Source organism: Mus musculus, chromosome 15 (assembly GCF_000001635.26).
Source record: "Mus musculus strain C57BL/6J chromosome 15, GRCm38.p6 C57BL/6J".
In the NCBI taxonomy this organism is placed as follows: domain Eukaryota; kingdom Metazoa; phylum Chordata; class Mammalia; order Rodentia; family Muridae; genus Mus; species Mus musculus.
In genome coordinates, this window is record NC_000081.6 from 59,071,296 (window position 1) to 59,088,809 (window position 17,514).

At 48.4% G+C, this 17,514-nt stretch overlaps 1 protein-coding gene across 25 annotated transcripts in view; it reads right to left on the reverse strand.

The window, feature by feature from the left end:
- Positions 1 to 12,661, reverse strand: part of Mtss1 (MTSS I-BAR domain containing 1) — a 142,723-nt gene extending 130,062 nt beyond the window's left edge. For 12 of the 25 annotated variants that reach the window (XM_030248450.1, XM_030248449.1, XM_011245548.3 and 9 more), the window contains exon 1: positions 10,161 to 12,661. In XM_030248450.1, coding sequence (XP_030104310.1) covers positions 10,161 to 10,232 — 72 coding nt within the window. In that variant the 5' untranslated portion in view covers positions 10,233 to 12,661. The remainder of the gene's footprint in view (positions 1 to 10,160) is intronic. The other 13 variants (XM_030248448.1, XM_030248447.1, XM_017316531.2 and 10 more) reach the window with 3 other exon arrangements.
- Between the last annotated feature and the right edge of the window lie 4,853 nt (positions 12,662 to 17,514).

A 17,514-nucleotide genomic window follows, 5' to 3' on the forward strand; every position in this document is an offset into this window, starting at 1 on the left:
AATCTAGATACTGCATGTGATACGTCCAGCATACTTGAAACCATCAGACAGAGGAAATGCATCCACCCCAGCGCCTGAGGGGGAAAATGTGAAATGCCACACTGTGGGAGACAACGGAGAGTGGCTTACAGAGCACACTCCTGGAGTGGATGTCACCACAGGGTTACTCGGCCTGGGCTTAACCCCTCCTCACCTGCTACGCAAATGGCTGAACCTCTCCTGCCATTCTGCTTCCCATCTGTAGAATGGGAATGACAGCTGAGTTGAAGTATCAAATAACACTTAGTGCCTGGTAGTTCCAACCACAGAAACTTTATTACACAAGTAAAATGAGACTGAATTGCCAGTTGGGTATCACCCAGACCAAAGGCCTTCTGCTTTTCTGTCCTCCCACCCCAAGTGGAAATTAGAGGCACTGCCTCCCCAACAACCCCACAAACTCTTGTGTTGACTCCTGGCAGTGTGACTTCAGTAAAGACTGATGTCTTGCTGGTGACTCTCGTAAAGACCATCAAGATGAGGCCTGTGACAGGCTTGTTCACAGCTCCAACTCTCCCACCCAGGATGCCCAGTGTTCCCCCCCAGAGCCCTCCCCCAGCACATAATCAGGCTACAGAATACATACACATACTGCATTCTTGAAAGTTATCTCTATATTGAAAGTTGAAAAGCAAACACAGATTGTAGTATCAAACTCAGGAATGATCTTGGACTTTTCTGAAACAGGAGTGTCACTGTCAGCAAGGAACTCTGATTTTAAAGCGTGAGTGTGTGTGTGTGTCTGTGTGTCTGTGTGTGTGTCTGTGTGTGTCTGTGTGTGTGTGTGTGTGTGTATATGCGTGCGTGTGTGTGTGTGTGTGTGTGTGTGTGTGTGTGTATACATGCTTGAGATGAGGCCAGACTTGGTTCCAAAGGTCAGGAGTTTAACGTGGATTTGCATAGCCTTTCCTGAATCTGGAAATGGAGCAGTGTCATCATACTGATACCCAGGAAAAGCTTCAGGATTTGGACTGCAGACTGCAGATGCTTGAGACAGACCGGGGAACTTGGACCGACATGAAGAGAGTTAATTCGGCATGTGTTTCACGCCAAACAAGCCATTTGGTGTGAAACATCTACCTTCTCTTCTAACCCTTGAGGATAATATTGTCCCCTCACCTTTCATTATGTAGATTAAAAGAAAAAAAAAATATCAAGGCTCAGGAAAGTAATTTTTCCAGAATAAAGAGTCCAAATAATGGCAGAGACAGGCTTTAAAATTCGAAGAAAAGAACCACATTTTTATTGGTTTTTAGTTTTGTTTTGTTTTTTGGGGGTGACAGGGTTTCTCTGTGTGTAGCTATCTCTCCTGGAACTCAGCTCTGTAAACCAGACTGGCCTCAAACTCACAAAGATCCACCTGCTTCTGCAACCTGAGGGCTGGGATTAAAGGTGTCCACCACCACCACCACCACCACCACCACCCAGGAAAGCCACTTTTTCAAACGAGTAACTATTCAGTAGAATAGGAAGCCTGGCCTCACAGAATCCCTCCTAGGAGAAACGGCCCAAGAAGACCCTTCTCTGGATGAGAATGAGTTCAACGGGCAGAGGTGATGGAGGAGGAAACTAGGGAGCCATGGGGAGTCTGTGTGGCCCGTGGGCACACACAGGCCCAACAGCTGGGGCCCAGGGATAGAGGACCTAGCTGCCAGCCAGGCTCAGACAGAAGAGCAGCTTTGAGCAGACAGCAGGAAGACCAGGTCTTGGGAGGGGGCAGTGGCTCCATATGTCCTCAATACTAGAGGCAGGGCCAGAAGCCACCAAGACACCCAGAAAACCAAGGGGGCACAAAAGATAGCTCAGCAACCCAACTCCTCCCTCCCCCCTCCCCCCTGTCCTCAGTAGCTTTGAAGGCCCTTTTTCTCCCAGTGCACCCTCTTATGAACAGTTGGTGAGGTTTGCAAATAAAGAAATGGAATCCCCATAGACCACACTGGGCCAGAGGGCTCTCAGGGCTTCCTTACAAAAACCTTTTAACTTCATTTCTAGTAGCTCCAAGACAGGCTCTAATACGGCTCCAAAAAGAGACAGTGCTTGCCTGAAGCAGCAAAGAAATAATAACTACCCAGATCTTAAGTCCCTTCCCAGTCTACAGGCTACGTTAACTAACTCCTGGACAGGGAAGAGGGAACCCTTTCACAGGTAAAGAAATCTGCATTTCGGAACCTAAAAGGCAGGTATGTTATTACACCCACCCTACAGAAAACAAAACTGGGACTCCTGGAGACTGAGGAACTTAGCGGCAGGGTGTCCTTTAGCTCCCGGTGCTCCTGGTCAGCAGGATTCCAGAATATCTACAAGCATCACATCCTGACCAGCAAGAGTTAGAAGGTGAATTGAATGGACAGGAAGCTGCACTGTAAGGCAGGGACAATACTTAGTGTGTTTAAGATCTCTACTGCTCTAGAGAAAGTACCCAAGGAGTTAAAGGGATCTGTATCCCTATAGGTGGAACAACAATATGAACTAACCAGTACCCTGGAGCTCTTGACTCTAGCTGCATATGTATCAAAAGATGGCCTAGTCAGCCATCACTGGAAAGAGAAGCCCTTTGGACTTGCAAACTTTATATGCCCCAGTACAGGGGAATGCCAGAGCCAAAAAGGGGGAGTCGGTGGGTAGGGGATTGGGAGGGTGGGTATGGGCGACTTTTGGGGTAGCATTGGAAATGTAAACGAGGAAAATACCTAATAAATAAAAAAAAGGAAAAAAAAAATCTCTGCTGCTCAGTGAAGCGGCCACTAGCCACCCATGGCTATTTAAACTCCAACAACTAAAAAAATACATTTGTTACTGTCATGCACTTTTATTGATGGGGTTTGTTTTTGTATTTTAAGACAAAGTCTCATAACCGCCCGGGCGGACCACAAAGTCTCTATGTAGTTGAGAATGACCCAGAACTTCTGGTCTTCCCACCTCCACCTCCCAAATACCAGGATTGCAGGATAGCACCACAATGCTTGGCTAAAGGTGCATCAGAGTAAAAACTGAAGAATTCTAGGTAAGCTATTGTTGAGTTTTGCTGGGATTACTTAGCATGTTGCTGTATTTTTATTTTAATTTTTATTGTGGTGAGATGCACATAGCAAAACATTCCATTTGGCTATCTTGAAGACTAAATTAGGTGATACTGAGATTATTCACATCCTTGTGCAAGTGTCTAAATGGGTTCTTCTTCTGCTTGGGTGAGATCAAGAAGGCACCGTGACAGGGGTGTGTCTGTAAGGGGAGGCCTGATGGCTCAGTGATGCTCAACCCTGGTGACCTAGTGCCTTCAAAATCCTAACATGCTGCCTAAAGCGCTGACTCAGAGACTCCTGGGAGCAGGCCCAGGCTTCCCGTCTCCCAGGGCACTCAGTGGGCCTTTTCTGTAACCATGCCCAGCCACCCAAAAGGCACACATGCCCAGACCCCCTACTCTGGTCAGACCCACTACCCCGGCCCCTACAGAGCTCTGTCATGTAGCAGGTGGCAGCAAAAGAGTCCCAAGCAATATTACTGCCCACTGCCACCTCTCCCAGGAGCTACTGGCACTAAGCAAGCCAGTGTCTCCATTCCTGTCCATTCTTTGAGGCAAAGAAATCAAGTAAAAAGGCACATAGCTTAAAAGGCACTCGACTGTTTTTCTGCCCACTTAAGACAGGAAAAGAAGCCTCTTATAGACTAAGACCAAGGCCGTGTACACCAAGAATTAATACAGGAAGGTGGTTTTCTAAGTATCCCATCTAGACAGGTTTTCAAGGACAAGGGCTCTACCAACTCAGCCCAAACCGGAGGGCTAGCAGGACGTAATTAAACACAGAAAGCTCTTTTACAGGCGTGTTCCTGGGCTGGACACAGAATGAGTTTGAGGTAAGGAGTTCACTGCGGAGTCATGTGAACTTTGGTTGAACCTGCCTGATCCATATGATTATGAGAGTGCAGCCTCAGACACCTTGACTCCATATTCAAGCCCAGTCAGTGAGGAGATTGCATGAGCTCTGTACCTGAACCAGGAGAAGCGCTGAGGGTAGAGCCCATAAGAGCCTGGTCCCCAAAGCTTCTCCACTCCGCTCACACCTACAGAACTAGGATGAAAGGGGCACTGAAAACTTTTCTATTGATTTAACTGATAAATGGGGAAAAAAGGGAAGCCATATCTCTTCATACTCCTTAAATTAAATATTGTTCCCAAGAGGCAACAGCTGCTAAGAGACTTCCACCCACAGCATCTCCATTCAAGCCCACAGTTCCAGATCAGGGGCCCTAGTTCCTTCTATGACCCTCCCGTGGGCTCAGATAGATGAAGAGCTGTCTTCTTGCAATACATTAACACCCTTCCCCATACCTTGATTTCTTAAAGACCTTCACTCTGGGACAAAGAGGACATGGTCTGAACACCAATTCCCCTCACCATGGCCTGGGACACGTTACTGCATCTCCCCGCCCGCGCCTCCGTTTTCTCATTTGCCACATCATACACACGAATGATATAAAATCATGCATGCCTGACAGTAGAAGCCTGGCACACAGTAGGTCCTTCTCCAAGTCCCTATCCACCTACTGTGTGCCCTAAGTAATGAATAATGAGCTCCGACTACGTACCAGGTGGCACACCAGAGCATCTCATACAACCAAACCTCATAATTGCACAATGGGTTAAAAAAAAAAAAAACAAAAAAAAAAAAACAGCCACTTCTAACCACACTGGGTTGATGTAGAGAGTGAGTCACCCCAAGGCCTTCCAGGAGGGCTTAGAGGTGTGGAGCACAGCCTCAGGATAGACTCTGCACTAGGGCTGGCTGGGGCCTCGGGCCTGTTTTGTCTCTGGAGCACACTCACGTGAAACCTGTATTCTGCATCTAATTTAAGGGAGAGCCTCCGCAATCAAATACAATACGCTTCCTGAACGCTCCGCCAATTAATTTACTATTTGTCTCTTCATTTGCTATTTAATAAGGCCATATCAGCAGTACAATCTGCAAACCTGAATGAATTAAACTGCTCAAGGCACCAGCCAGTTCCAGTTAAGGGGCCCCAAATATGGCCTCCCAGTATTCTGACCGGCTACATGCAAAACCTGTCATATGGCTTCTGGTCTGGTCTGAGGAAAGGCAATTTCTTTATTTTTGCAGAGGTGTGGGATTGGTGGGAAAGTGTCCTGAAGGCGATTCCAAGAAGTAATGGGGAACTGAAAATGATCTCATTTTTCCATTTCCCAATGGGAACCTCTAAATGGTCTCATCGCAGAAGGAACCCTGCCAGCTCTCACCAGCCCTTGCAAAGATGCAAACAGCTTAGATACAGATGAGAAAGCATCTAATGGATCAATAGTTTCAACCTTTTCACCCACCGAGCATTTTAGCAACCTCGAGTGAGCTGGACAAACTGACTATATCATTTTGGCTTTTTTCTTTTTTTTTTTTTCCTTTACAGCCCAAGATGAGATAGAAGAGGTCAGAGGACAGGCAGGCAGTCAGCCACTAGGAAGGCAGGGCCTATGTAAGACATACCGCGCCTGTATTGAAAGTGTCCCCTGTTTATGTATGGTGCAAATGATAGCTAAAGAGGCTGGGTCTGACTTCCTGACATCACAGCAGAGTTTGGTGGTCCAACACAGCTGATAATAAAATAGCACAGAGATGAACATAGATTATTCTAGAAAGGTTGAGTGCTGAGCCAGGCCAGAGGTGAGCTCAGTCTACCTTCCATGCAAATTCTCATCCCTGTATCTGGACCTTTATGAATTATGGAATTTCAAAGCATAAAGGTTCGGTACATCAAGCAACAAGTTCTAAACAACTTTATTTGAAAGAGATAAAAGGCCTTTCCCCACAGAATAGCTAAGTGAAGCCACCAAGTGATCTATTTCCAAAGGAAGACAAGATTCACACCCTGAACTCTCAAAAAAGGACTGACTTCCCTAGGAGAGACCCTAGTGCTCCCATGAGTGGCCCTTTCCAGGCAGCTCCTACTGCCAACTTTATGACATCTTTACTTTGTCTTCTTCTCCCGCTGGCCCCAAATGAGGAAGCTGTAAAACCCTGGCCAAACACAACCATTTGCCAAGAGAAAAGCCAACATGGGGCCCATCTGTCCATTACAGAAATGCTTGTTCTGCCTTTGTGTAGCTGTCAGCCTCTACCCAGAACCGCTCCTTTCCCTCCCCGTACCTGGTCACTCGGCCGGCTCTTCATTATCTCACTACAGAAAGAGAAGTCCAAGAAGACTGACAGATGCCCGCCCTTCCTTCCTTCCTTCCTTCCTTCCTTCCTTCCTTCTTTCCTCGCCTACTGCCATATTGTATCAGAGAAAGGAGCAAGGACAGGGCCTAACAAAACGCCTTCTACATAGGAGGCCTCAATAAAGACCTAGGAAGTGAATCCCTCTTACTAAAGGAACCTCACAACAGTGACCAGGGCAGCCATAAAGTCACTCACTGCATGGCGTCAGACCTGCTACTTATATTGTCACCTCATGATAGGTGAGGGGAGCTATGTCCATGCTTCTCTGACCCACAGCAAGATTCCTGGGGAATTCAAGATGTCCCCTTAGCAGCCCTAATTTTAGACAGACCTTCAGACAGAGGATACTGGTGGCCTGCAGAGGTGGGGGCAGTCTGGAGGAACTGAACAAGGCCGCTATTCTGCTCCACACAGGTGCCTGTAACAGAACACCCCTGTGGAAAGCGACACATGGAACGGCTCGTTCAGGTGCAATTGGGTATTTTTTAGCTTAGCCATATTACATAAACCTGAACCCAGGGCAAAGTTCAACCTGCAGCAGGCCCAACTCAGTCCCCGGCAGCCTGGTGCTTGTGCAACAAGAACGAGGAAATATTTGATTTTAAGCGTCTTTTTTTTCTTCTTCTTCTTCTTTTTTTAAAATAAGTTAATTATTAAAAGGAGACCGCTGTCCCCGGGGCGAGATACTCTTTAAGTCTAGCTAGCAAAGTCTCTGGAACTTAGAAAGCACGGAAACATGGTCAAATTCTGGTCTAATGATTCAAAACAAACAACACTAATCTGTTTACCTTACTAAGATCCAGTTCTATCCAGAACTTGGATAGGAATAAAAAAGATTCTAAGACCTCTTTGAGAGTCAACAGTCACCTCCAGACCACTGTCCCCCCAGATAAACCAACAGCTCAGCCCTCCCCACTTTTTGGGGAGAGACCTACTCACAGCAGGCAGCCCTAAGGGTGATTTCCGTGGATCCCAGGGAAGACAGGCAGTGAGTGATTTTGCACATTGTCCTTCATTAGTGACCACCACCACAGCAGGGTGGGAGGGAGGGGGAGCAGAGGTTTCTTCTCCTCAAGGAATCAATAAGTTTTTTAGCAGCTGCTGCTTGCTTTCCTTGGGGCTGGATCCTGATGGAGGCAAAGTGACAACTTCTTCCTCCCCCTAGCCCTGAGAGAAAGAAACACAGGCCCTGACAGCCCAGGACTCAGTCCCACCGAGAACCTTTGCAGGAAGCAGAGAAACCTCTCCGGGGCTTTGCTGTGTCTCGAGGGTCTTTGCCTCAGAAGAAAGATGGATGGCACAGGCGTGGAAACTATTCCACTCTCTTGTTATCTTTTTATTTTTCTCCAAAGAGGAAACTGACTCCCTTCCTGTGTTGCTGTACATTATGAAGTCTCAAAAGCTATTCAGAAAAAAAAAAGTTCTTAGCCTTTTTCTCACCCCAATTTAACATCACTTTAAAAAAAAAAAAAAAAAAAAAAAAAGCCCTAAAAATGGTACCATGATGACAATCCAAATGGCTTCTCCCTAAAAGCAAACAGAAAGGGAACCAAAAATATGATAAGCTGGTCACGAGTTTAAAGATGGGAAGGACAAGGAGGTCACCACAATGACTGACTTTCTTGCCGACAACGCCACATATCCATATATCCTATGCTGTCTGTCCTAAAAAGCCCAATTTAATCTTGTCACTTCTCTTTTGAAGTGTCATCGCTGGCCACTCCATAAAAGAAGGCTTCTAAGGAAGAAAACTCCATGTAAATATTTAGCAGTTCCCTTTCGCATAAAACAACCTTAGAAATCAGACAACCTGCATGCTCTCTCTCCCCGATCCCTCTCTTCCCCCAAAGGGCCTAAAATCAGAATCCAAAGCACAATGTAGTTTTCTGCTGTGCCTCCAGTCTGAAATATTCTACTGTCAAGTGGGGAAAAAAATCTACCAAACTCAAAGAGAAAGAGACTAGAGCGGTGTGTAAGAGGTCTTCCACCTACAAATGTCTAGGCAGGGCCTACACCAGGCATCCAGCTGGTGGGTGGAAGGTGGCACAACCCCATCCTTGGGGAAGGATTACCTTCTGAAGGGCTTTGGGTTCAAACCACCTACTGAAAAGAACTGAGCCCTGATTTTGGATTAAAATAACAACAGTCATAGTCGTAGTCGTCATCATCATCAAAGGTAGAGAAAACTCCAGGTGTGATTACTCTGGGGCTGAAGTCAGGGATCGGTTTAGATCCCTGGATTCCTCATTTCTATTCAGGGACTGGAAACATCATTACCTCCTCAAAAAAAAAAAAAAAAAACTCCTCTGCACATCACAACATACAGTGTGTGTGCCTCAAACCAAATCTTGTTTTGACTCTAGTAAAGTGGGTGAAATTTAAGTTAACAATAAACACCAGAGTCCAAGCAGGGGCATCAATCTTTGTTCAAAAGAACACTTCGATAATTCAATGTGGATTGAGGGCAAAGGAATGAAAGGGGCTGTCTTTGAAGAGACTAATCCATCTAATTCCAAACCACTGGATTAGAGGCATTCCTGGGCGAGCAGGCTCTGGCTACAGATTAGGCTACAAGGATTTCTGACAAAAGGCACGAGCTTGGTAGGCTTGCAAAATGGACCTGAGGGGGACCAACCAGGCACCTTGGCAAAGTTCACACTAGATGAGGTGACAGTTGGTTCTAAAAGGAGGAGGCAGGCATGACAGCTGAACATTCCTCCCCAAAGTCCATGGCGAAGGCCCACGGCCTCTCCAAACCTTACACTTCATCAGACAAAAGCTTCCCCAGGCGCCAGGCAGCGGCTGAAGAGGGGCTGTCCACACCCACTCGCCAACACAGCTTTCCAAACCTGCCCACTCTTTTGGAAGCCGAGCGCTTAATTAAACACCACCTCCCCGGATCTGTTGAGGCAGACTGGGGCTGGCCTCGAGCCAAAGAGAAGCTCCCTAAATACACTGGAAAAAAATGCCCCCCACTACCGCCCCCAATTCCCACTTCCAGGCAGCTCCTGGAACTGCTTCTATCTTATTAGGGTGGGTAACCTAAGTCACGGTGTACCTCTGAGCACCAGAAAACCCACAATCGAGGATCAGGTTATCTCCAGTCCCACCCTTTGCAGGAAAAGGCTAGGGTTGTTCCCCGCCCCCAACACACTCGCGCGCACTCACACGCACACACAATCCTTCCCAGAGAAGAGTGGGGTGTGGATGTGTGTTTGAGAGAGCTGGGTATAGTAGTTTTGGAAACCTCAACCTTGCCTTCCTGTTGTGAGCCTCTCAGGCTCGGGGTCCCTGGGAACTTCTGCGCCAAGCCCCGGGGGAGGGTATGGGGAATGCAAGGAACACCATCAGCAGCTCTGGAACAGACTAATTAATAACTAATTTGCTCAGATTCCCCTACTCCAGGTAGACCTGAAAGCCAAGCTTGTAACAACCCTGCCACCCAATCTCCCAGGCCGGAAGACTCTTTCCTGCAGCCAAGCAGGGGCCCCCACTACCGCTCCACCACCGCGCCAAGCACTCCACCCCAAACCCAGGGAGTCAGGTGTCCTCCAGGGCGTCCATCCTCCACGGGTCGCAGACACTCAGTCCAGGGACAGACAATGGAAAACTTGGAACTAGGGCCCTAAACCCCCAAAGGAACAAGATGGTGTCGCCCCCTGGGATTATGAATGCAGGGGTTGGTAAGTGGCATCAGACTCTCCCCCACTAGCCCCCGGGAAGTCGCCTGCCCAGTGACCCAGCACAGCCGGAGCAGTGCGGCGGGTAAGAAGGTGACACCCGGGTCGCCAGAGCTCCCGCAGGTGGCCGGCAGCGCCGGCGAGGGCCAGGCCGGCCGCGGTGGAGGGGAAGCCCCGCGGCGAGGTCAGAGCAGCCGCGCCCCCAGCGTCCTACCTTCATGTCGCTGATGATGGTCTGGAAGAGGCCTCCAAGCGCGCTGCATTCCTTCTCGATCACAGCCTCCATTTTCCCGGCGCGGCGGGGACAGGACACGCTCTCGGGGCGGCTGCACTGCGCACGGGGCCGGGCTCGCTCAGCCCGGGAGCGGTTTCACCCTGGGAGCGACCTACCTCCGGCTCGCCGCCGGTTTTGCAGAGAGCACGCGGTGCTCGCAATTTACTGCACTCTGCCCCCCCAAGTCCCAATCCAAGACGCCCAGCCGCTCCGGAGGGCGAGTCACCTATGTGCAGTGCTCGGCTCCTGGTCTCAAAAATGCCCGGAGAAGACTGACAATCAAGCCACCAAGAGTGCCCACGACGGAAAAGGCGAAGCCCATCTTGGTGCAGAGAAAACCGCCCGCTGACCCGGGGCCAGCGCCATTTACGAAAAAAAAAAAAATGTCTTCCAAATATAATTTTTTTCTGAAACTCCAAAATAAAGAAAGAGAGAACGAAAAAGGGCAGCAGCAGACGAGGTCAGCTCGCGTCGCCCGGATCTGTTGCTCGCAGACGCGGCCGCCGCCTCCTTTTTACTCCTGTGCGCCCGGCCCCGCGCTCGCTCTGGCGGTGCTCCCGGGGATGTTGCGAGGAGCGCACGCGCGCTCGCGACCGTCTGGCGCGGGAGCGCGGGGGAGGCGCGCGCCCGCGGCTCGTGCGTGAGCCGCCCGAGGGCGGGGCTGGGAGCGCGCGCTGGCTGAGAGGCGTGCAGAGCGCCTGCTGCAAGGAGGAGCTGGCGGGAGGGTAGGCGAGCCCGGTGTGCGTCTCCCGGACGTTCAGAGCGCCTCGTGCGGCGAGGGTCTCTGAGTGGAGAGGGCGAGTGAGCGCCCAGCCGCCCACAATGGCAGCTAGCGTGCAGGGAAGCCGCGCTGCACCTCCGGCCCCGCCCCTCGAGGGACCTGCAAGGTCGGCACGTTGAGCGCTGCGCCCCGCACCTGGTGAGCGACCAGTGAGGCGGGAAAGCTGTTACTGCTGTCGCTGCTGCAGCCTCTGGAGAAGAGGCCTCTTCGATGATGTCAGGACTGCAACGCCCGAGTCACGGCTGCAGGGAGCCAGCTACAAGATTAGGGAGAGTCTGGGAAGAGTATCCTGCGGTGGGATGCTGAGTTCCAGAAAGTTGCAGGGCGCTAGATTGATCTGCTGAGGCTGAGCGAACGCAAAGGGCATCAGGGTTCCTAATCACTTGCCCATCTGTCTGTACAGATCGTTGGCTGCATATGGCTGGAATGCTGATGGTTTTCCAGCCAGGGTTGCCATAGCCACAGAAAACCCCCTTGAGAAGTTTTTAAAAAGGGCACCAAAGACTGAGGTGGGCTTGATAAATGTGTCCCTAGCATCTCTGCCTAACTCCGTAGCCAGGAGCACTTATTCTGACGTCTTCCGGTGTCTGGTAGGGGATCAAATGGGCAACTTGTAAACGATCTTAAAGCACCTAATTGAACCGTTTGCAAGAGTCAACGGAACCCGTGTCGAGCTTGACCAAAAGGATCCTGTCAAATGCTGTAGTCCCAATTAACTCAGTTTAGTAAGTCATTCTTTCAACACTGATCAAAAGAATGTAGGGAACTCTGCACAGAACACTGATGTTTGTATTTTCCTTCAGGTCACTCTCCCTGACATCTGGAGAGGCCAAACCTTCTGTAAGTCACTTCTGTGCAGCAACCCTGCTGCTTCCGGCCCTTAAGGAGATTCAGTTGCAAATACCTCACCTGCACCTTGCCCATATTAGTACTTGACACGTGCTGTGTTCTCCGGAATTGTTTTTTTTTATGTTAATGTCGCTGTTATTATAATGATCCAAGTCACGGGACTGGCTGGTACAAGCTCCATTTTACAACCCATGAACCCTGTGGCCTTGAGTAAGTTATCTGAGCCCTCTGGGCCACAGTGTTCTCCTTGGTAACCAGGAGTGATGGTGGTACTTACCTGATAGCTGTCTTAAGCATTGCACGAGCTAATAAGTGAAAATGCTTCAAGTGGTATTTGATACAAGGGAAGTCAACACTCAGGAAATCCTCAATAAAAGTAGGCCAGGCCAAGAATCAAGTGCAATCTAGCTTCAGATCACCTATTGCAAGCCTGCAGTGTTGGCATGTGGTCACCGCAGAGTGCATTCTGCAACTTTATGCACTACAGCTAATTGAAGGTCCTTGTTTTTGTTGGTGGAAGAAGTTGGACCTGCCTTTCTGCCAAACTCCAAACAATATCCCTCAACTGCCCCTACCCACTTCTTGGTTCCTTTTCCCCCTAAGCTCCAACCGGGTTCAGTACTGACTTAGTTGTCCTCTCTTAAGACCAACACTAAGTTCTTTGAAAGGGGCTGTGTGGAAGGCTTCCCCCGAGAATTACAGACGCCCACCTCCATGAGACTATCCAGTTTTGGGTGAGGGAGGGGATCCAGGGCATTGCTTTCTCTCTGCTAGGCAAACACTGCACCAACTGAGAATTACATGCTAGCCCCCATGTTTTGTGTTTGAGATTTTTGAGCCAGGGTTTCAGTCTAAAGCCACACAAGCCCGGAACCCTTGCCAAGTCACCTGCCTCTGGCTCCCGGGCACTGGAATTGTGGTGCTACACCACCACGCCTGGCTTTTGGCAGTTTTAGATTGGAATCTAGCTGCTCTGTAAAGGGGTGTTGGAGAAATGAAAATGATGGGGTCAGACTGACTTACATTACACTAGATTCTGCTGTATTCCAGCTGCTTCCTAACTTTTCCTCCCCTCTGGCACTGAGTGCTTGCTTCTTTTTTGTTTGGGTTTCTCTGTGTAGCCCTGGCTGTCCTGGAACTCACTTTGTAGACCAGGCTAGCCTCGAACTCAGAAATCCACCTGCCTCTGCCTCCCAAGTGCTGGGATTAAAGGCGTGCACCACCACTGCCTGGCTTTTTTTTTTTTTTTAAGATTTATTTATTATTATACATAAGTACACTGTAGCAGACTTCAGACACACCAGAAGAGGGCGTCAGATCTCATTACTGGTGGTTGTGAGGCACCATGTGGTTGCTAGGATTTGAACTCGGGACCTTTGGAAGAGCAGTCAGTGCTCTTACCCGCTGAGCCATCTCACCAGCCCAAGTGCTTGCTTCTTGATTGTTCTTTGGTGGTAATGGAGGTGGAGGTGGAAGTGGTGGTGGTGGTGTGTAGGTGTGTGTGTTTGAAATCCTGTCTCCAAAAAAACTTAAAAAGAGAGAAAGTACGAGAGAGAGAGACAGACAGACTCCCAGGAACCAAAGTGAGGAATTTCAAACTCTCTGTCCAAAAGTAAACATGGCTCAAAATGTCCACTCCCCTTCTAATTCTTGACCTCTGGCCACTGGGCTATTTGATCTGTGGAGCCAGCCTGTTTCCCCAGAGCTCTTTCTCCACTCACTGACTGTTCCAAGGACTAGTGTGGGCCTCTATGGCTGATGCTTAACAGCGGTGCTACACATGTGGGTTTTGCTTCCCAGCCTTGCTCCTCTACCCTGGCCCTCCAGAGGGGTCTGTCCCAGCTGGTCTGAAAACTTTGATGTCTATTAGAAGTTACTGAGGAACTTTTAAGCTACACCAGACTGGACTCTGATGCTAGGAATCGTATTTAATTGGTCTGGGCTGCTACTGAGCCTTAGGATGTTTTCAAACTTCCCAGGCTATTCTAATATATGGTAAAGTGAAGCAACCTGATTTGGAAGGACCTTGAAAGGAGGTTCCTGTACCTGACCAGCCTAGCTCTACACTAAGCAGGAACTAGGCTCTGCATTCTTCTTAATTACCCATGAACATTTCATTCAATCCTCATAAAGATATACAAGAAGGGGGGGGGTGGATTTTGTTTGTTTCACAAAAACAGGACTGAATTAAACACGTTTTTCTGGATCTTGCTATTAACATTCAATTTCTACAGAAATCCCTCTGGATCAACTGATAGTATTCTCATCCATTCTTCCTGCACCCCTTTCTGTGCTGGGGTTCCATCCTCAGTCCTTTTAAGTTTTCCTTTATGACATAATTTCAGATGTACAGAAGTGCTGCAGCAATCGTGTTAAGGCTGTTCCAGTTACACGTCCTTAGGGTCCCTCAAGGCTACTCGACTCTGGTCCTTGCTTCATGCCTTGGCGGAGGTGGGGATGGTTAAAAGCCCTTGAGTGATGCTTAAGCTGCTTCATGTTGCTCTCTTTGACTTCTCCCAGATGGCAGTGAGACTCAAGGAAGACTACAGAGCCCTGACTGTTGTGAAGGGTCTCTGCATCCCAAGCTGTTTCGGTGAGCTGGTTAAGATAGTACCTAAGAGCTGGGACCTTACCCCACATAGCCGGGTGGTGGCGTTGGCGGTAAAGGCCTTTAATCCCCGCACTCAGGTGGCAGAGGCAGGTGGGTCTCTGAGATGAGGCCAGCCTTGTCTACAGAGCTACAGAGCGTACCTTGTTTTTGACACCAGGCTTTTCATTAGCCAGGCACTCACTAAGTAGATTCATCTAGCTGACCAGTAAGCCCCAGACATCCACCTGCCTGCGCCTCCCTGCCATTACAGTACAAGCCTGACGCTTACCCGCATGCGTTGTGACCATCAAACTTGGCTCCTTGTGCTTGCAAAGCACTTCGCCTACTGCTCTGTCTTTCCAGCCTGCGGTGACTCTGTCTCCACTTCTTCAGAATCAACATAATAGGCCAGCACAGTGGTGCACGCCTTTAGTCCCACCACTAGGGAGGCAGGGACAAGCAGATTTCTGTGAGTTCGAGGCCAGTCTGGTCTATATAGTGTGTTCCAGGACAGCTTTATCTATTTAGAAAGCTCGTACCTTGAAGAAGAAAATGAACCTCAAAATAGAATAGAATCAAATGAAGATAATAGACAAGTTGGGTGAACACTGAATGGGATACCACCGACCAGTACTTGTCACAGGGCTACTCACTGAGGACTGGATTCTTGAGCTGGCAAGACGACAGCTGGCAAGTGGGTTAGGTCACTTGCTGATGACCCAAGTTTGATTCTTGGGTCCAACACAGTGAGAGAAAGAGAGAGAGAGAAAACTACTGGACATTCTCTCTCTCTCTCTCTCTTTCTCTCTCTCTCTCTCACACACACACACACACACACACACTGAATAAAAACAAAGATTACAGTGTCAATGTTACTCACTTATCAGTTTGTTCAAGCTTATACTGCTGACCTATAAGCAGAAATCTTTATGATCCAACAGCCACGAAATGGCTTAGAGAGCTGGGGAGTTTCCAGTATATAAAAGGTTTGAGTTAGAAACAGACCTGTTTTGAAACAAAATTAGCAAAAATCAGTTCAAAATATCTCACGGGATGACTCACGCGAAGCGCTGTTTTGCTTGTGTTTGGTGCACGGCCGCCTAGGAAATGCTCTGGCTCTAGTGTGGGTGTTTAACCTGGAGGTCCAGAATGTGTCAGTGAGACAGAAAGCTAACTGAAGAGGGTGATAGATTGGTGGCAGGCTGAAGTAACATCAGAGCATCCACAGACCTACAACCAGTGAGTGCTTAAGCAGAGGCCTATTTCTGGAGTCAGCTGCCCCAGGGCCAAACATAGGCAGAAATGTAAGCCGTTAATCATATCATTTTATAGTAGCTAAAATGTAGCACATTAGTGTCATATTTTCCAATTTTTAAATATTTTTTTAGTTTTCTCAACTCAAAACATTCATCATCTGCAAGCTGATACACTTGTTCTCTTTATAGGAGTAAAGTATGTAGGGTGTTTACAGAGAGCTATGGGAAGAATCTACATTTTCCTGGGACTTTGCAAAGAAAAGAGGCTCTATCTGAGGATTCTAAATCTCCAGGACATTTGTCTACTCTATAGTGGGGTGAGGAGAATTCTGTTCATATCTTTTCGTGTTTCATGAGCATTTCTTGTGTGCCAAACCATGTCTGCTCCCATAGTGCTTTGCTTTAGCTATGTGCAACCTTTGGACATTGTAATATGATGTTATTATATACAAAGTTCATGCAAGAGAGCTTTACAATACAGCTACAAAAAAAAAAAACCCAAAAAAACAAAACAAAACACAAAAACATCACACACACACACACACACACACACATACCAGCCCTTAGGCAGAGGCAGAGGCAGACAGATCTCCAAGTACCAGGCCAGCCTCGTCTACAGTGAGTTCCAGGACAAGAAAGAAAACAAAAGAAAGAAATATAGAAAAAGAAAAGAACAACCAAGACCCTCATAGTGTTTAATTACATTTCTGATCCTGTGATAGGTTGGTTATAGTTTCATAGCTATCCTTTGATCTGGACATACCTGAGTACTCTCATGATAACTATTATGATCCTCACCTGCATATTAAGAATGAGGTTCTCAGGAGCCTAGATCCCTGCTACAAATAAAGAAATGAGACTGTGTAGGACCTGACCCCTCCTTGCTGACAGTGTTTCCAGGGCTTGGCTCTTGTATGCTCCCTCTGAGCTCCTTGAGACATAATAGCGGTGACGGAGACACTGGAGCTTGCTAGAATAGGAACCACAAGATATGACATGCACATTCTTTTGGAAACCTTAAATTCACATTTTGAGAAACATGCAATTATTTTAAATCCATCAGAGCTAGCTGAGTTCATTTTGAAGTAGGAAAGACGGCCAGTGGCTGACGGCTCAACAGGTAAAAGCACCTGCCGTCAAGGCTGAGTATCTGAGTTTGATCCCCAGGGCCCACAATTTGGGGAGGTTGGTTATCTCCATGTGGTTATCTCCCCAAATTGTCCCCTGCTCTCCACAAGCTGACTGAGGCCCGTGTATTCCCCCGAAAGCTGATGCTTCCGAGGCCCAGGGAAGAGTCAGTAGTTTTGAGAATCCAGGAGTCAGGATGCTTACCCACCAAGGGACCAGAAAAGGAACACTGTGCTCTCCCCTGAGACAGGGGCACGCAGTTGATCCAGGGTCCCACAACCACACAGTTTCAAGGACAGGTAGACTACACCCATCTGCCTCTCCGTGGCAGAAAGCTGATGCAAGGCATCTGATGTTCTTGGCTGAGTTGAGACAAAAAGCATCCAATGAGTAACCAGTAGCCTTGATACAGCTGTGTTGGAGCTTGAAATTTGCCTTGCCTTGCGTGGACTCAAAATAGCCAAGATGTAAATTAATGTGACAGTTTGCTACTGGCCTAAAGTAAGTGTAGGCAAACCAGTACAAAGAAATGAGAAAAAGCCCCCGGGGCTCGGGCTAAAGCTCCGTGGATGGAATGATTGCATAGCATGCGCAGAGCCCTAGGTTCAGTCCTCAAGAGCCCATAAGAGGAGGCACGATGGTGAGGCAGAAAGATCAGAAGTTCATGGCCATCTTTTGACTATCACATGA